The 22,959-nt window shown below is 42.1% G+C and overlaps 1 protein-coding gene across 1 annotated transcript in view; it reads right to left on the bottom strand.

Annotated features, from left to right (window-relative positions):
• COL13A1 (collagen type XIII alpha 1 chain) overlaps positions 1 to 22,959 on the bottom strand; it is a 265,902-nt gene that overhangs the window by 164,499 nt on the left and 78,444 nt on the right. The window contains exons 3-6 of the mRNA XM_066601620.1: positions 10,243 to 10,287; positions 4,877 to 5,029; positions 4,434 to 4,441; positions 612 to 638 (exon numbers count right to left, since the gene is read on the bottom strand). Of these exons, the coding sequence (XP_066457717.1) occupies positions 612 to 638; positions 4,434 to 4,441; positions 4,877 to 5,029; positions 10,243 to 10,287 (233 nt within the window). The remainder of the gene's footprint in view (positions 1 to 611; positions 639 to 4,433; positions 4,442 to 4,876; positions 5,030 to 10,242; positions 10,288 to 22,959) is intronic.

Below are 22,959 nucleotides of genomic sequence, written 5' to 3'. Positions count from 1 at the left end.
AAATACAACTTAGTCATACACACATTAACACTATGTCAAAATGATGGAGGACACCAGGACTTTCACAACCTTAGTGTGTTGACACTGGCTTACAAAAATTAGCAAATTAAGGTTAATTTACCACCCACCAACATCCTACTTACCTGAGGTACGGTACAAAGATACATAGACCTCATGGCTTACTTCCCCCATAATCCATTACCCTGATCACCTGAACAATGTAGCCATCCTCCACCATTGATATCTCCTCGAGGAAGTATTTATTTTTGAAAATTATTTGGTGGGTAATTGAAACACCATCCGGCATCATTATCAGGATGCAAGCCAGTAGATAGTGTACAATCGCTGCATCAATAGGCCACTATGACTTTGGGAATAATGATACAAGTTCATAAAATGCTTTATGGTAAAACAGTACTATTTCTTAAAACTCATAATTAATTAAAACCGTTTTGCATGTTAGCTACATCGTACTGCTCCCATTATATGCACTATATTAATAAAGTATTGCTTTGATCTGTTTTGCATGAAGTATAATGATGGGCACAAAAATAAAATGGTCAACAGTAAATCCATAAAGAAAGGACACAAAAGATAATAAGAATACTTACTGGAGCACCAGGTCGTCCAGAGGAGCCCTAGAATAAAAACAGATGCTTTACTGATGACCAACGTACAGCTGCAATGTATTAAAACATGGAGATTAGAGTGCTCTTACAGACATCGACCTTGATAAAAACACATAAGGGGCATAAAAAGTATTATATGAGCAATTGCTAATGACCATTTCTACCTTTTGAACCAGTTGATGAAATAATTATACTGGTCACATGTTGCCATCAGTTTTGTCCTTTTTATTAATTAGAGAAAATTGGCCTTGCAAACTGAAGAATTAGTTAAGTTCCATTAATTGCAGATATCACTTGTAGGACACTTGTCACCCACCACTCCTGTAGAGTCTTCTTCAAGGGCAACTTATGACCTCACTGATCCATCTACTACAGACGTTAGGTCATTGTGTCATGTCAATCCAAATAGATGTTTGACTGTCTTCTTCCATGATACGAAAGCTGCCCATATGCATAAGGATAAAATGTGGCTAAAAAGGATGATTTTGACCATTTTGGACCAACTTTTAAAACTAACATCCAGCAGACTTTTGTCTACAAAAATGCAATGTCACGTTGGAATTTTTCACCTACCGTTGCCTGAAGCTAAATGTGTACGGCAAGAGCAGCCATTGTTCAACACCTTGCGCAAGCACATTGAACTAGTTTTTTCCTTAATTATGCGTGTAATCTGCCAGTGCATTCTGACATGTTACTTGTGGGGCTATTTTTTTAAACATTTTCTCCAAAAATAGGTTTTCGATTGAAGTATAACATGTTCCTCAATCAGTGAACTTTTTCTTCACTTTTGGTAAGTTCAAAATAGAGCATGTTTTAGGTGTGTTTTTCGTAATGCATTTTTCCTTTTAGGCTTCTGTATAAAGCTGGAAAAAGGCATGAAAAAATGCAAAAAAAAGAAAACCAACCAAAAAATGCTTTTAAAAAACACAATAAATATTATCCAGTTTTTCATAAGCCAAAAAAAGCTTACGGGAAGACTATGGCTAGAAAATTGGCCGTGGTGCGTGAATATCAGATCCATTCTTTTGAGTGGATTTATTCACATGAGCAATATTTTCCTCACAGTGTGTTCTATCTTTGGGGGTTTCCATGAAATCAATGGGAAACACTTGGGATACTTTGATGTTTGTGAAACAAATGCCTGAGGATCGCAATTTCACAGTCGTGAAAAGTCAACGTTTTTTATTTTTCACAGTACGTTTTTAAGATATTAAGAATATTTTATTCCTTTGTATGTGTTTTGCAATTGAAGGAAAGTAGGCCAACACAAACTTCTGGAAATGGGACCGTTTGTTTTAAGTGCCCGCCCTTGAAGCTGTCTTTTCTAGTTCCATACTTCTAGTTGTTTACACCTAGACCCGGAAAAGATTTGTTTAGACCAGATGTATGAGTCTACACCAAATAAAAAAGTACTGGCTGAACATTGCATAAAGGGGCCTCTGCATTGGTTTTTTTTTCCATTCATTATGTACCTAGTCCTCCAGTATATATGTCCCCATTGTGTAAGAACCTGCAGATCAAAATTGGTTGCTGTAGTCATCTACAGACCCACCGCAAAGACCCCATACTTGGAAGGCAAGCATGATTGGCCACGAGTGATAGCCTATGATGATATAATATGATGATATATAAGTCAGCTAGTATTACTTGGTTAGTTATTCTTTTCTGCTTGGTCTCCTGACCTCCTTCTACGCCGATGGTCATGTGATCTCAGCTCTGAGCAGCTCAGATTTACTTGGATTTATGTATTCAGTTTCTAGTCTGTTTCTCAGCTTGTGTGATGATACTACATGAATCCTACCAGAGAAACTGCCTAGAGGTGGACACAGACACTCTCATCATAGTTACTTCTGATGATCACACGGGTCCTGTCACACAGTTATAATAGAGGAGAACACAGCTCATCCTCCTAACTGTATACTTATTGTCTGTAGCTTGTTTAGGTGAATGCAGATGGTAATGGCAGTGCTGCAGAGATAGTTGATCATGTAATGCTGTGCTGATGCATCATGGGATTGATTTGAAAGTGAAAGCAACATTAAGATGGTGCCTTATAAGTATCAGCCAGGTGGCTGCACTGCATGAAAGTGAATGCAATATATAGAGGAGACCTTCAGAGTGTGACAGATAATAAGGTGAGGGGGCAGTGGTGGGAAAATGGGTTTTCGCCAGAGAGGTCCTCGCTTCTGTGCAAGGTATATGTGCAGTAAAGGAGTGTTTTTTGCACCTGTGTCTGCGCAAATACTAAGCGTATTTGCGCAGGCAGCACTTGTTCACACAGGCGGGGGACTTACCTTGGCCCTGATTTAATAGGTGCCAATGTTTGCGGGTACACTATGTTCCTATGGGAACCTTAGGTGAGCAAGTGTGCACAAAAATAGAGCATGTTGTATTTTTTTGCCTGAGCGAAATGCAGGCGCAGAAAGGAACCGTGAGAATGAACCCATTAAAATCAATAAGTTCTATTAGCTGCGTATTGCGCACGCAAATATGCCTGCGCAGCTGCCCTTAAAGATTTACAATTAAATTATCAATGACCATTAGGGCTCACTCAGATGGGTGTACTTGGCACACGTATTTTTCACGTGCGTAATACAAGGTGCAAAAAGCCCATTGATGTATTTGGGGCCACTTACACCTGCATATTTTTGTCATGTGGGTATTATGTGCATGAAAAAAACACAGTATGTTCTATTTTGGTTCGCCAATATAGGCTATGGGGACTTAAGATACGCGTCAAATACGTATGTTACATTTTATTACGTGCGTGATCCATAGTGATAATATGCCTATGGGAGCGAGCCCTTAGACTCTGAATACATGCACATAGTAACCACTAGAAACTTCCCATTGTATTTCTGTGTACCAGGGGTTGGCATAGTTTATGCTACAAGACTCCATATATCAGCTGCTATCAGATATGGCTCTCCGTGTGGTACCTTACTATTGGATATGACTGCTGGGAATTACTTGGCAGCTCTGACTTATAGTATAATTTTCATAGAGGAGAAATGTAATAGCAATTCATTAAATCGCTTTTACCAATTATCACTGAAACTGATACCGGTTTCTCATTGCTCAAATTTCAGCAAGGCTTGGAACTGCAAGTCTTACATAGACTATAATCAGGGAATATGCCGCCACAAAATATAATGCATATAGTCTACACCAAGAACAAATAAAATGATGATTTTACTAAATGTATTCATATCTCGCTCCTTCTAAGCCTGCCAGACACCATGTATAATTATGCACATACAGGGAGTGGACAAAAATATGGAAACACCATATGAAATGCATGGGATTTTAATCATTAGCACTAAGCTGCCCTCTTGACCCCTGCTTGGCTGAGAGCTTTCCTGCCAAATTTGTTTTGATTTCACCTCTTGCCCTGCTCTGGGTGGTTTTGGGAGCCAGCTGGTAACAGCAGCAAAGTGGCTCAAACCCATGACTAATGGAACCTTATTGTTCGGGCAGATGTTCACTTCAGCAGCACCTGTATCATTTTACATCCACTTAAATTACATGGAATTATAAATCATATGTGAATAAGTCATGTAGAGACCGATTTTAAAGCATGCATTTTATACAGTGTTTCCATATTTTTGTCCACCCAATGTAAATGTCAACTCTTCATAAGTTTATGTCCTCATCATTCACTTTTTTCTAGGCATTGTAGTTTACATACAATGATTGGCATGTCCATTATTTGAATATTATCACTTTTCCGCCCCCACCCCCACATATAAACCTGTTACCAGCAGGAACACAGCAGGGAGTTACAAGAAGATGGCAGTAACTTACAGGCGGTCCTGAAATAGAAGAGAGAAAGGGAGAATTACATTATGTCTAAGCGAAAATATAGAGTATATATATAATTATACAATCACGGTAATATTCAAAATTTGTGGGACAACTCAACACCAATAACTGTAAATATCTAGTGTATAGAGGTTAGGCACTCCATGATGAGTGACATGAAGGTAAGAAGATGAGCTACTCTTCTTCCTTATCAGAAACAAAGCTGCAATTGTCTAACAATACAGGAACCGCGATGACAGGGAAATGATTATAGTGTATCACAAGAGTAAAATGATTTCATTTTACAATATAATCAAAGCTATAAAGATTTTCCCCAATGTGCCATTAATGTCTGATTGTGAGGGATCCTGACTGATGAGACCACCACTGATTGCTAGAACAATGTGGCATTGGCACTAGGAAAGTGCCATTTCAACTCCTGTTACTTCCGAAGACGGTATGGTTGGCCCAGTTATAGTCAATGACTGACCATGGGGTCATCTGGAAAAAGTTAAGTCGTCTCAACAGGATGTCTGATGAATTCATAGGCTTCTCGGATGTCTTGTTTAAAACAACAGTAGCCACAGTCTCTGAAATTACTACATACAATAGAAAGTGTAAGCACTTATAAAATTAAAGTAACCCAGTGGGGGCTAGAGAAGTCAGATCTGCAGCAATGAAACAATAGGCAGGCGAGCTTCATCTTAAAAAGGGATGGCCTTCCTAAAAAAAAGAAGACAACAACCGAAAAAAAACTTTAAAAAGGGATTTCCAGGCAAAAATAGTATTGATGACCTATCAACAGGATAGGTCATTAATAGTTGATCAGCCAGGTGGCGGTTGACAGCACTAGAAATAAACAGGGTTGGAGCAGAAGCCCTGCTCCAACCCCTGCTTAGTGGCCGGCGCTTGCAATTGCAGGTATGTTCTCATTGATTGCATGGGGGCTGCACCTAGAATTACAAGCGCCAGACACTACACAATGGTTGATCAGGGACTCCTGCTCCGACCCTGTACATTTGCGGCACTGTCAGCAGGTGCTTAATCAGCTGATTGGCTGGGATCCCAAGCAGTGGACCCCAGCCAATTAACTATTGATGACCTATCCTGAGAAATTGTATTTTTACCTGGAAAATCTCTTTAAGAAAACACCTTAAAAATTCTTTTAAAGCAGATCGGTCATCTGAATATCCTGACCTATGTAAGGATAGCGTATTACAACTACAGGTGTGTGCGCCAAGTAGCCAACATGTTTGGATACTAGGAACGCTGAAAGAATACAGCAGACTCCTATTTTGAGTCCTGTGTATTCGTAAGAAGAGTTCTCTCCCCACCCATTAGGGTGACCTGCCAATTACCAGGGGGGTAGAGGTGGGGAGATGCAGGGAAGTGCTCTGCTCATGAATACACAGGACTCACATCTTTGTGTCCTGTGTATTAATACAGAGCCCCTAGTAGCAATCCGGCATATCAAGTTTATTAATCTGCAAACGTTGACTTGATAGGAATGATGATGCATTTGAATATAAGCTTTACAATTTTTTCCCACTTCTGTCTACAACACATTGTGCTAAGTAGTTCACTTTAAAGACAATAAGTCTTGCATTGCACCATCTAACAGAAGATGTTAAGCTGGTTTCTAACAAAACTGCATTGTGCTCATTGTATGATCTCGCTACCATTACTATATCACGAATGGCCAGTATTAACATTCCCAAACTTTGTTAGATTTTCAGATAGAAATCATCACATAACACATCTTAACTACAAACAATTACTAACTGCCAAGAAGCCTTGTAATAGAAAGGATGTAAACTATTGAACATTTCAAGTCCAACACAAACTTTTATGAGTGGGACATCTATACTATAGCAGGATGCTGGAAAACACAGAAGTATGATCCTAGGAAAATTGCCAGAGTACAAGCAGTAATGTTAGTAACTTCATGTCTTCTATTAACATTCATGAGAAGCAATGACTTTAAAGGGGTTAACCAATCAGAGAACTCCTATCAGAATATGGTCCATGGGTCCAGCTCCTGGGACTCCCAGGAGGAGCTACAGCCGGCCAGTCATTTTGCTATAAGGGGCGCCACTTAGACTAATGTCTGACCATGTAATACAAAGATAATTCAAGACTTCCAGATAAGAAGTCACTTGCACAAAGTGATTCTCCATCCTGGGTCATGCCAGGTCTCAAGCAGAATACTCCTTTATCCATGGGCCTTAATAGAGCATATGACAAGAGGTAGTCTACATGAGACAGTCCCTTTAAGCATTCTTGATATTAATACAAATTAGCTAATTAGGGATGCAGTGTCATTGCAACATATACACTGAATACATTTTATTAGAAACACCCAGCTAGTAGCCCATTGGACCTCTTTTGACCTTCAGAACCGCAGCAATTCATGGTGGAACACAACTGATACGTCTGCGGGGCTTCCTTTAAGTAGGGTGCAGACCACAATGAAAAAGAACTATAATATGTGAACAAGTATTTATAAATCTCCACACACTGATATTGTCCATATACATTAGATTAGGGACCCACCAACAATTCAGTGCCAAGGAGGGCCTCCTGCGAGGTGCAGTCACTGCTTGACAGAGGCTTGTCTTTCTTTCGCCATTAAAATAAACACCTGGGAACCCAAGATGAGCATGTATCTTAAGAGGGTGGATGGACTGAATGTTGGGTGCTTATAGATGTATGGAGGAGGAAGAGGAGCTGCAAGAGTTGGCAGACCCGACTACAAATACCTAGTAGTGTCTAGCCGCTGTGCACTGAGAAGTCCAAATGTATGGAGCAGATGGAGAGTATATAGAAGAACTCTACAGATTGGTGGTGAAGGAGGACAACAAAAGGGAATTAGATGAATAATTACTGAACTTCATTAGAATTAAACTTTGCTGTCCCTCTGACTTCGGGAACCATAAAGTACAAACTCTAGTCATTATATAGAAGCACAAGCAAAGGGAAACTCCCTTCTCTCTTCCTGACCCCAAGTCTTGTCTCCTCATTATCCTTTTGCTTTTCCTCATTCTCACATCTACCCAATGTGTCTCAGCATTCAGTACACAGCCTGCTACTGTTAGGTCACCTTCACACAGGCGTATTTTGGGCATGAATTTGCATGCGTAATACACAGAGAATAGCACCCATTGATTTCAATGAGGTCGTCCACAGGCGTATATTTTACCTGCTCATTTCGATTGCGAAAAAGACCGCGCAGCTTGCTCTATTTTTCTTCGTATTTGTGCATTTAATGACCCCAAAGAAGTCAATGGGGATGTGCGAATGCGCAATAGGCTAGGAGACACGCTAAACACTGAGTAATTCCGCAGGTAAAAGAACACATCCAGAACTCATTAGTCTAATTAGTCATTTCAATTGGTGTGTCTTTGTTTGCCGGGAGAAAATGAACATGCCTTGCAGGCGTAAAAAGTATATTAAAATACGCCGATGCGTGCGCAAAAAAGCAAAGTTTATCCTGAAGATATGCAGCACTTAGGCGCACACAAATATGCATGTGCTCATGTGAAGGGGCCTTAGGTGAATAAACTGGAATGGTACAGCTTTTCAGATCATGCTTGAATATTAAGAAAATGCATCTTAAGGACGGTTTCAGACGGCCGTATGCACAACTATGCTCGCCGGCATGGAGCGTAGTTGTGCATGAACGAGGTTTTTCACCAGCCATTCAAACTTTGTGCCATAGAGCAGGCGTTTGAAGAAGATAGCGGGAAAATAGGTCCTGCCCTATGATTCCTGCATGTAGTATCAAGTACATGCAGGAGATATAGGGCAAGTCCTATCTTTTCTCACGCGTACAATTAACAGGCGAGAATCTCGATAGTGAAACCAAAACCATTGAAATTCATTAAAAGAATACTTCTGAAAAATGCATAAGATCCACGGCATGTTTTACAAATAGAGATGAGTGAGCGTACTCGCTAAGGCAAACTACTCGAGCGAGTAGTGCCTTATGCAAGTACCTGCCCGCTCGTCCCAAAAGATTCGGGTGCCAGCGGGGGAGAGCAGAGAGGAATGGGGGGGGGGGAATCTCTCTCACTCTCTTCCCCCCCGTTCCCCACTGCTCACTCCTGCAACTCACCGCTCTCCCCCGCCGGCACCTGAATCTTCACTCGAGTAGTTTGCCTTAGCGAGTATGCTCACTCATCTCTATTTACAAACCCTTCAAAAAAAAACTTTTTTGAAAAAGTGCATAAAGGAAACATAAAGGCAGGCTCACGAGAGCGTATAGTAAATCCGACATGTGGAGCTGCGCATCACTGCGATTGTGGTCGCGTATGCCTGTGTACGAGGGCAGTTTCAGAAGAACGTGCATCTCTCATGTTATGCTGCCGAGATAATCATAGCCGCATAATGAGACCTGACATAGTGAATATGGCACCTTTCGTCACGCGTTTTTTTTTCAAACGCCTGCGCTAAAGCACAGTGTTTGAACAGCCAGAGAAAAACCTCATTCACGCTGATCTGAAACCGCCCTGACAGTCTATCTCATGCACGCTGCCCTTCACCGGCTTCCTAGTTTCTTCATTTTGCCTAAATTTTCCTTGTTTTGCTTCCTAGTAACATGTGTATAAAACATCGCACATATGCAATGTAATTGCGCTATGTACAGCATTTTCATATGCATCCATAGAGAATAAGAGGGCTTTACCATGCGTAATACACCGTTAGGCATACTTCACACGACCGTATGCATTTTTACGTTTTCCTGTACGCAGCGTGTATATATATATATGAATGAATTTTTGACCCGATCGAGTCCCAATCTTAATTAGCATATTTAAAGCCATTCATACGTGGCACTGGTGCGTGTATGTAAAAAAAACACGCAGAAGCAATGGCAACCAACAATCGGAATAAAATGCTGGAATGACAATTAATGCCTAATTAGGGCAAGCTGTCTTCTTTTCTTGTACACAGGATAACTCCCTCCCCCTCTCTTTTATCTTTCTGCCATAAAAGTCTATAGGACTATAGGGCAAGACCTCTCTTTTCACGCGCCGTAAAAAATATACGACCGAAAATGGTCGCGTATGTCCTATTTTTTTACGCCCGTATATTTTTTGCAGAAATAAAACTTTCATGTGAATGTAGCTATAGGAATCCAATGCTTCACATGGTTCCGACATTTAGCAATGATGTGGGTACCCGCAGCCCATATGCAATGTTAATTATGTTTGCACTGTGGGTCAGACGCCTCCATTGACATCAATGTAGGCCGGCCGCATGTATTCCGTGGCAAAATAGAGCATGCTGCGATTTTTCTTCTTCTCACGTAATACGCACTTTCTATCTGTGAGTGTGAATGGAATTTTACAGTGGATCATCCGCATGGAGGACGACTGCGGAATACGCAATACAATTCTTCTCATGTGAGTCATAAGCAGATTTCAATTACATTTTTTCTCTTCGGATTACCCATTAAAGGGTGCCTTTACATGTAAAGGAATATTCTGCAAAACAATGCAGGATATTCTGTTTACCAAAATCTGCACTAAAATCAATATATAAATGCAGATTTTGACACAAAATTGTCAACAGAGTTAAAGCATTTTCAAATTTGCATCAGATCACATGGCCGTATTCCTGAGACGTAAAAGCGCCCGGCAAAGCCAATATAGCGCAGGGCGTTTTTACGTCGGGCCCAAAAGATAGTCCTGGAACTATCTTTTGGGCCGGAATACATCTGCTGCTGGATGGGCTCATTAATGAGCCTTAACAATGAAGAAAAACAAAAGGGTGACACCATCCCATTAACCATAAAGAAAACATACAGTACCTGGCTCCCCATTTTGTCCTCTCTTGCCCCTTGATCCAGGAGGCCCTGGTTTGAGAAAATTAAACCAGTTAGGGAGTAGGAGAATAAAATACTTTATGGGAATGTTTATGGAGATGATGGATGGTACGTGACAGACGTCAAAGCGAATGCACCGTCATGGTGGCCACATTTATGTGCAGATGGTGGATGATGTGATTATTGTTCATTTCTGCATTATTCACATGCAATAAATAACCAAACAAAGCCAAGCAAAAGGAAGATTTCCTATAGAAATAAGAGTTATGGGGAGGTTACTCTGTCCGTAATATCTATATAACAGCTAAATGAAGGTTGATAATGTAGGTCAGTGGTGGCGAACCAATGACATGCGTGCCACAGGCGGCACGCAGAGCCCTACCTGCTAGCACACACCGCCGTTGGTCGCTCACCACGTTAGTAAATACCGGCAGGGGCTGCGGTTTCCCTCCAGGTATCCACTCAGCGAGGCCGATCCCGGCACACACTGTGACGTCAGTGTGCACCCGGGATCCTCCTTTTCCCTCCCCTTAAGTTTTCTGCATGGTTCCACGAGAGCAGGGGGAGAGGCGTCGGCAGCACACTGACATCACAGTGTGCACCTGGGATCAGCGCTGTACAGAGGAGCAGTGGCACTTCGATGAGGATGAGGGAGTAAGTATATGAGTCTCAGGGGAGGGTCATTATTCCTACTTGGGGCCACTGTGGGGGACACTACTCCTACTGAGGTCTGCCGTGGGAGTCACTATTACTGCTGGGGCCGCCGCGGGGGTTACTATTACTGCTGGGGCCGCCCGGGGGGTCACTATTACTCTTGGAGCCCCCATGGATGTCACTATTACTGCTGGGGCCGCCATGGGGGTCATTATTACTGCTGGGGCTGCCGCGGGGTCACTATTACTGCTGGGGCCGCCCAGGGGGGTCAATATTACTGCTGGGGCCGCCATGGATGTCCCTATTACTGCTGGGACCACCATGGGGGTCATTATTACTGCTAGGGCTGTCGCGGGGGTCACTATTACTGCTGGGGCTGTCGCAGGGGTCACTAGTACTGCTGGGGCCACCGTGGGGGGGGGTCACTATTACTGCTGGGGCCACCGTGGGGGGGGGGGTCACTATTACTGCTGCGGCCGCCGTGGGGGTCACTATTACTACTGGGGCCACTGTGGGGTCACTGTTACTGCTGGGGCTGCCGTAGGGGGTCACTATTACTGCTGCGGCCGCCAAAGGGGTCACTATTACTGCTGGGGCCACTGTGGGGTCACTGTTACTGCTGGGGCCACCATGAGGGTCATTATTGCTGCTGGGGCTGCCGCAGGGGTCACTATTACTGCTGCGGCCACCGCAGGGGTCACTATTACTGCTGGGGCTGCCGCGGGGGTCACTATTACTGCTGGGGCTACCGTGGGGGTCACTATTACTGCTGGGGTCACAGAAGGGGTCACTATTACTGCTGTAGCCACAGCGGAGTCACTATTACCTCTGGGGGGCAGCGGCAGGGGGCACTATTACTGCTGGGGCTCCTGCGGGGGTCACTATTACTGCTGGGGCTGCTGTGGAGGTCACTATTACTGCTGGGGCTGCTGTGGAGGTCACTATTACTGCTGGGGCTGCTGTGGAGGTCACTATTACTGCTGGGGCCGCTGTGAGGGTCACTATTACTGTTCTGACACCTTCCTATCATAGCTAACATTTCATTTTTCAGCTATTTGTGCTAGAGTAGCATTTTTGTGGGATCAGACCAGACAGGCTAGCCCCCACACCCCACATACATCAAAGAGACCATGTTACCATTTCAACTGCTGACCTTCCTTAGACCACTTTTGGTAGGTATGAACTAATACATACTAGGAACACCCTACTAGACCTGCCATTACAAAGATGCCATGACTTAGTTATTTAACCCTTGAAACTCAGATCTTTACACTCTTCCATTTTTCAGGCTGCAACATATCAACTTCACATGTTGCCTAATATAGCCCAACCGTTGACAGATGCCATGGTCACAAGATAATCAATGTTTTGTTTTCTAAATTCTTTGTTTATTTGTTTTTCCAAATGTAAATAAAATACAACCTTGTCAAATCCAATGGTGACTTACAGGTTTACATGTTTTCAATAAGTTGTCTCTAATAATATCAGCTTGTATATCCTAGACGGAGACCATATTGTTGTAGAGGTTGAACGAGTTTGAGCCCTGTGCACCAACAGTACTACTGAGTTTGGAAATTCCTTTCTACTAGGAATTGTCTGCTGGCTCTCTGGGACCAAAGTAAAAAAATTGACAAAGGATGGGGAAGGGTACCACAAATGGAGGAGGAGAAGTGCTAGACACAAAAGGTAGAGGTGAAGAAGAAGAAAGGAAAAAAAGGGGTGGAGAGGGGGAAGCACCCCATACATGTAACCCCTATTTTTGAGGGGGAGAGGAGTATGGGAGCACAGGGTCCAGATACCCATATAAGGAGCTAAACATTGGGTAAGGGGAGACATTAATCATTTAAATTTCTACATTCTTAAGGTTTTGGAGAACTTAACCAACAAGTCTTTGATAGATGCTGTGCGGTCCTCTGTCTCCATCGCCTCGTGGATGATGTTAAACCACATTGCGATAGAAGGAGGGGGCTTTTGCTGCCGAAGCTTCAGGATGCATGCCCTAGCTGCATTGACCAGATGTCTGACCATAGAGCACTTATAGAAGTACGTGGGGATGTCGCTAAGGTGCAACAGGAAGAATGCGGGTGATTTTGGTAGAGCAAAGTCTGTAAATTTGGAGGTAATGAGACAATCAATGTTATCTGTCACCTGCCAGTGGTTTTAAGGTTAATGTTGATAGGTGTAAAAATAATATCTATCGATGATGAAATATCTGGAAATTGTAAAGTAACACTTTACAATCACGAATATCATTTTTGGATCACCTGATTTGCAAGCATGTTTGATCTACATTGGTAAAAGTATGGTCCTACCCAGTTGGCACATGATTCGATAACTGATTTACAATCCTATCAGTATTTTGGTATATAGTCTTATGTGACAATGTATGGCACATGGATTAATCTTTCTTACCAAATTCTTCAGGCTTACGAGGGAGAATTAATTAGACACATCTACATTTGGTTCCTGCATTTGTAAACAGTCCTGATGCAAAACCAGATCTTATGCAATCTGGCGGCTCCGAAGGAATTCCCAGCTGCTGTCTGTAGTAGGTGGCACTTCTAGCAGCAGATCATAAACTACACACCACTTGTAACCACACTAAGAGCACAACGGACTCCGGAACTACAATTAACTAGAGAAATCTCGCTGACCACGGTCTGCTTTATATCAACCCGGAGAATTAATCAAATTACTGCAATTTTTTTCTTAAATTAGCATTTTTCATTCACCAAAAAGGAAAAACGCTCAATCACAACAGTCAATATAGCAATAAATAGTGATATACACGTAGATATGTTATAAGATACTGTGCAGTAAGAAACAGTATTGATGGCAAGTGTGCAGTTGCCTAGTTTTAGTTTTTTTTACAAAAATTAGACAGAAAGAAATGATTTTGTATAATTGCATATGTACGTTATTAACTGCATTCTGGCCGCGCAGAAAAAGATAGAACATGCTCTATCTCCGTAGAAGCGCAAATGCACATGCAATATGCAAGGAGATGCGTGAAACACTGCGTAATTGCACTGGAAAAAGAGCCCATCTGGAAGTAATAAGCCATTTCAATAGGTGCGTTTGTTTGCCACACGCAAATGAACATGCCCTGCCGGCAGAAAAAGTATGGTGGAATATGTTGATACGCATGCAAAAAAGCCTTGTTCATATTGCAAAGATGTTGCACTAAGGTGTGCTCAATTAGGCATACGTCTGTGTGAAACCAGTCGAAGTCTACCATTTATATACCTGCATCCATGATTTATCGTCATTTTTTAAAAAAAGGCCTAAATTGTGCCTAATTGTAAAAGGGCCGGCTTCACACAGGCATATTTGCGCATATAAAATTTATACACGTAATACACAGAGAATAGAACCCATTGATTTCACTGGATTTGATCACTTACATGTATTTTGCATGCAAATTTTGGCCATGCAAAAAAAAATTGAACATGCTCTATTTCCCTATGTATTTGTGCACTAATGATCTCTGTAGAAGTCAATGAGAAAGCACGAATGCACGTGCAATAGGCAAGAAGATGTGTAAAACACTGTAACTGTGCTGGAAAAAAAAACATCTGGAACTAATTAGGCATTTTAATTGGAGCATTTCTTGACGTGCTGGCAGAAAAAGTATGGTGGACTACATCGATATGCATGCAAAAAAAAAGCCTTCTTTATAGGGCAAAGATGTTGCACTTAGGCGGGCACAGTTGCCCATACGTCTGTGTGAAGCTGGGTTAAAGGGGTTGTCCCGCGCCGAAACGGTTTTTTTTTTTTTTTTCAATAGCCCCCCCGTTCGGCGCGAGACAAACCCGATGCAGGGATAAAAAAAACAAAACAGATAGTACTTACCCGAATCCCCGCGGTCCGGCGTCTTCATACTTACCTGGTGAAGATGGCCGCCGGGATCTTCACCCTCGGTGGACCGCAGGGCTTCTGTGTGGTCCATTGCCGATTCCAGCCTCCTGATTGGCTGGAATCGGCACACGTGACGGGGCGGAGCTACGAGGAGCCGCTCTCCGGCACGAGCGGCCCCATTCAGCAAAGGAGAAGACCGGACTGCGCAAGCGCGTCTAATCGGGCGATTAGACGCTGAAGATTAGACGGCACCATGGAGACGGGGACGCTAGCAACGGAACAGGTAAGTGAATAACTTCTGTATGGCTCATATTTAATGCACGATGTATATTACAAAGTGCATTAATATGGCCATACAGAAGTGCTTACCCCCACTTTGTTTCGCGGGACAACCCCTTTAAGTCTAAAAAATTGCTAGACTATGATATTTGCAATGTGATTGCTGTCAAAATTTGCTGGCTCCAGATGTCCCCAAAGGTAAGGTAAAGTCCCCCGGTGCAAGCACCAAGTCATGACTGCCTCCAAGGGTGATGTTTTCTTGGCACACAGTTTTTGCGGGGTGGTTTACCATTGCCTTCCCCAGTCATTTTTTATCCCCCACCAAGCTGGCTACTCATTTTACCGATCTCAGAAGGTTGAGTCAACCTTGAGCCGGCTACCTGAACCAAGCAGGGATTGAACCTGCAACCTTTAGGTCGTGAGTGAGAGCTTATGACTGCATGTCTGCTGCCCTAACAATCTGCCCTACATTGCAAAAGGGCAATACCCGCCTTCTTATAGATGGACAGCCCACAGGGATACAGGTATACACGCACACCTTAACCTCTATATTTAGCTGCATTATTGTAAGTAGATATGTACATGGGTTGAGCTATAGAACTATATCCTTCACAGCAGAGGTCAGTGATCTTGTGATGGAGCATCCTTCACCCCACCCACCCCCCAAAAATCCCCCATGTGCTTCTTTATTACTAGGAAAGTGTAACGTTAAGGGGTTAAACTCAATGGTGATTTAAAATCCATTAAGAAAAATTTGCAGAGGAGTTTAAAGCAAATATATTATTTTACCCTCAAAGATGTGATCTCTTGTTAAAATGTGCAAACTCTTCTGCCAAGGAGCAATCACAGCATCTCCTCCTCACTATTTCCATTACATGGAGTATGAACGAAGACACAGATGGAAAACAGTAGAAAACACTTCACTTTCCCCAAGCTCTTCCGCACAGAAACATTCCCTCCAGTTTGTCTTCATGAAACAAAGATTTTTCTATCTGCTGGATAAATAGAACTTCTGCGGACGGATGGAAGGATGGCGCGGTGTTACTTCCTTGATTTTGTGTTTGTTTCTGCAACTGTGCGTATCTTCTACATATAGATCTGTAGATGGGGATCTATAGACTTACTCTCCTATATGGGACCTTTCACATGAGATGGAATTGTCCGCAGGGCGCAACGCAAAATTTGTCAATTAGGCTTCCTTCACAAGGGCGTTTTTGTGTGCAGACAATCGGCCGCAGGAACTGCAACCATTAAAACCTATATGTTTCAATAGGTTCACTCACATTGGTCGATTTTCTGTGCTCATTTTTGGGAAATGCTCTATTTTTCCCTATTTGCACATCCAAGGCTGCATAAGAGTGCACAAAATCACACTCATAACTGCATAATTTTGCTGTGTAAGGGCTTATTTAAATGACCGTATATCGGCTCGGTTTTCACGCCGAGCCGATATACGGTGTCCTTGTCTGCAGGGGCGGGAGGATGGAAGAGCCAGGAGCAGGTGATAAAAAAATATAGATGGACTAATGGTAGTTATTGTGTGATGAAGGGTTTAGTTGGGAACTCAGTATATTTTCCCAAGAAGATTTGTGTCTTAAGAAGTCATCACCTTCACAAGGTACCTTCTGTGCAGACAAAGCAAACAAGTAGTCTAGTGACCTTCAACCTCAATGCATGCCGAGACATAAGCTCAGAGACGAGTAGGGCATCTGTACATGCTATTCGATTCTTACTTATGCCTTAAGGTCTCAAGTGTCCGAGACATACATGAGAAAGATGAACAGAAATAAACCAGAGGATGAATAAGCCAGACTGCACGCAATACCATAATTCCAAGGAAAGAAGTAAGATGGAAAGCTTTAATATTTTTGGTAACTAGTTATGCCAATGAATCTCCGCTCTCGACAAACACTGGGACAAAACGTACTGTACTTTTTCAAGCACATATGATTTACAGCTACAAGGAAAAATAAATGAACCCTATGAAGTTTCTTTGGATTTCTTTGGATTTTTGCACTGATTACAATGAATGTTATCTAATTCTGAGTTATAGACCAATGCAAAAACGCACAAACTGTTGTACTGTCACTACCATATTGAGATGCTGAGGCATGACCTGAAAATGACTGTGAAGGCAAAGCATCCCAGAAATATTGGGGAACTAAAACACATTTGCAGGAGAGAATAGTCCATTCTAAAATCAAAGCTCATTGTACAATTCCATTTGTTCAGTAAAGTACCATTTTGACAACACCATACAAGTGAATGAAGTCCAGTCTGACCCCCAAGCCAAGCCATTCCACAACAAAAGCTGGTTCTTTCTCTCCATTCAAACACCACCATATACTGCTCAGGTAGGGAGAAAAGGAAACCTGACAGAACTACTTTACAGGGTCTTTTGGTAGTTTTGTCTTTTTATCAGTAGACATCTGTAACTTGGAGCCGATCAGCAGATTCCCGGGGCTGCTGTCAGAAGTAGAATGCACCTACCGTATTGCAGTGGCCTGGTACTCCCAATGAATTCAATAAGAGCTGTGCCTGCATTACCAACACAGGCCACTGCAATATGGTCAGCGTGTTCTGTTTCCTTAAAGGGGTTGTCCCGTGGCAGCAAGTGGGGTTAAGCACTTCTGTATGGCCATATTAATGCACTTTGTAATATACATCGTGCATTAAATATTGGCCATACAGATTGGCCTGGATTAGACGCGCTTGCGCTGAAGGGTCCGCTCCGGCGTGTTCGCGCCGCACAGGTCTTCTGCGCAAGCGCATTTAATCCAGGGAGAAGGCGGCTTTGGTCGGCGCCATGGAGACGGGGACGCCAGCACCGGAGGGGGTAAGTGTATAACTTCTGTATGGCCAATATTTAATGCACGATGTATATTACAAAGTGCATTAACATGGCCATACAGAAGCGCTTAACCCCACTTGCTATCGCGGGACAACCCCTTTAAGTCCAAATGGCGAGTCCGCTACAATCATTTATTGATGACCTACTGGTCATCAATAGAAAAAATAATGGAATACCCTTTAAAGCAATTTAAATGTATTGTAAGACTAACACTCACATAAAGACAAGAGCTGTTGTAACATATTGCATTGATATTTAAAGAAAATGTAACATCTGCTTTTTGTAAAAATACAAAGTAACATTTCTAGACAATTTCCCATCTGTTAACTTTGTTTTTCAAGGGCATCATTACTTTTCTAACCCTCCTCTATTTGTTATGCTGCCCGGAAGATAGGTGTACTAATGAAATTTTCTTGTAGAGGCGGACATCAGTTTAACAGAGGTCACTGGCTGACAATGAAATATCAAAAGCTAAGAGAGCAACTCTAATCCCTCTATGCCATACAAATGATTTCCAGGAGGACCTCAGCCACTTGTCCAGCAATGTGTGCATTAAACGCTACTAACACATCATACAGCAAGGCATCACTCAAAAAGGGGCCTTTTGATGTAAAAAAAGAAAGTTTATTTAACTTCTCCTCAGAGTAAATTTGTGGTTACGATCTATCAGGGATGTCAAACTCAGCTTCACAGAGAACCACATCAGCATTATGGTTGCCCTTAAAGCCGGCTGCACACAAGTGGTTCGGATTCCGGATGAGGGATCCTGCAGCAGAATCTTACCCTATGCCCGGCCGGATCCCCCGCCGAGCTGTTAGTCGTCTTCATTATCTGTGCTGCGTATCACAATTGATTTTCACTCGTGTGTAGGAAAAAGTGCTTTCCCATAGCATTCTATAGCCGGTATTTGCTGCGGAATCCGGATGCATACATCTGATGTCACAGTGTAGGACCAAGATGGCGTGTGCGATCCGAGTACCCAGCAGTAGACCAGAAACGAGTCCACAGTGCTCTAGAGGATTTTCCCAGCACAACTCAGGACCCTCTGATCTAGAAGAGGCTCCTCTGCATCCAGGCTTCATGGCCCATATAAAAAAACATGGCAGGTCGGATTTGGCCTGCAATTCTTGAGTTTGATATGTGATCTATTAGCTCCATTTTATTACATCAAGATATAGGTAGAATTATATCCTTACTAATTATCTATTTCCATATTTTGAAGTATTACTTACATGCTTAGTATAGCTGATTATTTCTCTAGAAATCCTTGGATGCAGGGAAATGTCTCAGACCTTTAGTCTTCAGCCCATGGCTGAACATTAGGACTACTGCAGCCTGGAGGCAGTTGGAACGACACAGGCAGTCTATGCATATAACAAAGGTCAATTTGAGCAGCTTTCATTTCCTTCCAGTGCTACATTGGAAGAGATATACAGATGTGGCAGGTGCTGGTTTGTCATCTAGCGACTGCCAACAACACATATTATTGCAGTACCACTTGCTGCTGTGTATCTGGTTACTGTGCTCCAAGCCTTTATTCACATGGCCGTATTACAGCTCCAGTGGGAATGCTCCATATTTAGAAACACAAACAGGACTGGTGCCCAATCATGGGAAGCAGGAAAAAGTTTCTCAAAAAACTTTCTGTGTCTCTTTGACGGGGTGTTATCATATAGTTGACTCTGTGTCTTAAAATCAGCATTGGCATTTAGTTAAGAAAGTTTTTATTAATTTTGGAAAAGGCAAAACATATTAATAGAGACTTTCAACATTACATTCATGTATGAAATCAGGAGATTACAAAATTTCCATACATTGACTAGAGATTACATAGGCAAATATTTTTTTCTTATAAAGATAAAATGTACAAGGTTCTATTTCCTCAATAGCTTAACCCCTAATAAAATAAAGTAGTATAAACATGAATAAAGTAGACCAAACACGAAAATAACGATTGGGGGAAGACAATGTAGGCAGGGAAACCACATAAGGAGACAAGCAGTGGTGGTGGGGGTAAGGCTGTGCTTATTGCTTTTTATATTGATGTGCCTATGTTGCAAAATTTAGGACAGACTTATCTATTGACCTGATTGAAGGGTGTGTTCCTTCATAAGTTTGTTTGGGGGGTAGAGGACATACTTGATGGTAAGCTAGATTTCCCTGGAAGAGTCAGAGATCTAGCTGTAGGGTTCCATAGACACATGAAATCGGGCAATAGTTTTCGCAGATTGTGTAGTCTTTATTAGGTTTGGGGATTATATTAATAAAGGCTTTATTGACTGTGAGGGATAAGTAGGGGTTTGTAGGAGGGAGCTGAAAAACCCAACTATGGGACCACCCAGGGTGCATAAAATTTCTTATAATATATATTTGAGAAACCATCTGGGCTGGGAGCTATAGAGGGTTTAAGTGATTTTACTGCTAAAATGTCTCCTCCACCATCACCTCTCTTTCGAGAATGTCTCTATGTTCTGGCTTTGATCTGGGAAGAACCGTATCGAGCAATTTATTGCACATTTGCTGTGGAAAACGATCTTTAATGTATAGGCTATTGTAGAATTGACCAAATGCTCTTCTGATCTCTACTGGATTTTGGCTCAGGTTAACATTCTAGAGATGTAACTTGGGAAGTGCTGGGAGGAAGGGTTTGGGAGCCAAGCGTTGGGCCAACAGTCTACCCGGTCGATCTCTCTGTGGGAAAAATGTGTATCTTGGAGATTTCATACAAGAGATACAGAGATGGGTTGATTTGTGGCATTCTATCAGGGAAGAATAATGGACCTCTTTCTGCTATAGTTCCATTGCCCGTTGACTCTTTAGCTCAGAAGCTAATTGGATGAATCTCCCTCTGACCACTGCCTTATGGGCTTCCCAATTAGCGGCGTATGAGGTATCTGCAGGGAGGTTATGCGCAAAGAAGTCCTCAACCATATCTAGGATCTCCTTTTGCAGAGACACGTCAGAATTTTTGCTTGGGCGATTTTGGGCATAAATCTAGTCTGTGTACAAACATGGTCTAGCCTGATGTATAAATTATGAGCTACAGAATAATATGTATAAAAGAATGAACATTGTGTGTGCTGTGATCACTGCCGCCTGTAGGGAGTCATTTTAGTTTATTGATTCTTAAAATAATCTAAATAACATATATGGATTAATGATAAGGATAAATGGTTACATGACATACAAAAGGCCTAAAATGCATGTTTGTACAGCATCATGATAAAATAGATTTTTATAGCGACCCTATGGTTGGTATATAGTGAGAATTGTCCCCAAATAACCTTTTCAAGTTATAATAAAGAATTTCTACACTGTACAAAAACGACACCAGAGAAGCTCTACAAGGATGGTTTAATTGAAAGGCTGATAAACATCATATTATATCATGTAACCACAACTTAGGATTAAATGTATAGCCATACAACGAATAGCTTCAAGACCATGCTAGACCTCATATAACTTTACATGACTGTAAAAGTTGCATGTAACTACTATATGGACATATTGCTTCTTGATGAGCAAGTGGAGTAACTGCCCTGAAAAAGGCGACCCCACACTAGAACCTGACCTGCTTCTCCCTATCTTTCCCTAATTAAAAAATTGCGAGGGGATAAGAGAAGGGGGAGGTATTAGGAAAAGATAGGGCGAGGCAGGTCAGGTTACAGTGTGAGGTCACCCTTTTCGAGGCAGTTACTCTGCTTGCTCATCTAGAAATTATAGTTTGGGATATTATAGAGTGCAGTTAGGTTTCTTATATAATGTGATTACTGATAAAATTGAAATTTTAATTAGAAGATATGGTACACTTTTCTGTGAATCTCTGAAAACTTTTTGTGGCGGTGACTATATATTTTGGCCTGTTGGGGATGTTTATTCCTGATATTCTGTTGTTTTCTATGGCCATATAATTGCAAAAAAAAGTAAATGAATCCTTAGGAATTACCTGGATTTCTGCATTGATTGTTAATAAAATGTTGCCTGATTGTTATCGAAGTCACAATTACACTGGACAACTGTCAGGTCCATAAGTGCCTGACAGCAGATCCAGCAACCATCAGTCCTGTGCTTTACACAGGAGCCATAGTTGTTCAAGTGACTGGAGGTGGATCATTCTAGCCCTCCCACCTCCATTCACTGGAAGCAGGCAGTCACTCAAGCATTGAGTGACACCTGTTTGTGCTGAGCAAGAATTTGCTCAGTAGTAGTTCCATTTCAGTGAGCTGAAATAGAACGTCTAGTGAGAACTGAGCGACTTCTCACTCAATGCCCTGTCTGTGTACACCGACTTATAGTCGCCAGAAATCGATCATTTGAGTGATTATTCGGGAGACTATTGACTGTTTGTGTGTTGTTAGTACCTTGAACTAACAACACACAAACATTTGAGCTGTCCGGCTAGTGCTACATGGTGACTTTGGCTGTTCCAAAAGGTCATAATCTTTTCCAATTTAATAGAGCTCAATGCAGTCGTGTTGTGGCTCTCAAGTACCTGTGACCACAATTTTCAGTGCACAAAAAATTCATTTTTTTTTTCGAATCACTTGCTATCTGCAAATCACAAGTTGTGGCTACTTGTAGGCTGTGACATGACCGCAATTCCACAAAAGTTGGGACTTTCTGTAAATGGTTAATAAATGTAAAGAATAGCAAAATGCAATGTTTTGGAGATCTCATATAACCATATTTTATTCACATTAGCACAAAGAACATATCAGAGGGGGAAAGGGAGACATTATTCCATTTCATTAAAAAAAAGAACAATTTAGAAAATTGGTGGCAGCAACACATCTCACAAATGTTGGTGCGCGGTCACGTCTACCATTGTGCAGCATTCCCTCTTCTTTTTTACAACAGTTTGTAAATGTCTGGGGAGTGAGGAGACCAATTGCTGGAGTTTTGCGAGAGGAATGTTGCTCTATTTTTGTCTGATGTAGGATTCCAGCTGCTCGACAGTCCTGGGTCTCTTTGCTGGATTTTTCAATTCTTAATATGCCAAAAAAGTTCTCTATTGGTGAAAGGTCTGGACTGCAGTTGGCCAGTTCAGCACCCGGCCTCTT

This window comes from Eleutherodactylus coqui, chromosome 4 (genome assembly GCF_035609145.1).
Source record: "Eleutherodactylus coqui strain aEleCoq1 chromosome 4, aEleCoq1.hap1, whole genome shotgun sequence".
NCBI classification, from domain to species: Eukaryota; Metazoa; Chordata; class Amphibia; order Anura; family Eleutherodactylidae; genus Eleutherodactylus; species Eleutherodactylus coqui.
Note: the sequence above shows the minus strand (reverse complement) of the source record. Positions and strands in the feature narration are given on the sequence as shown.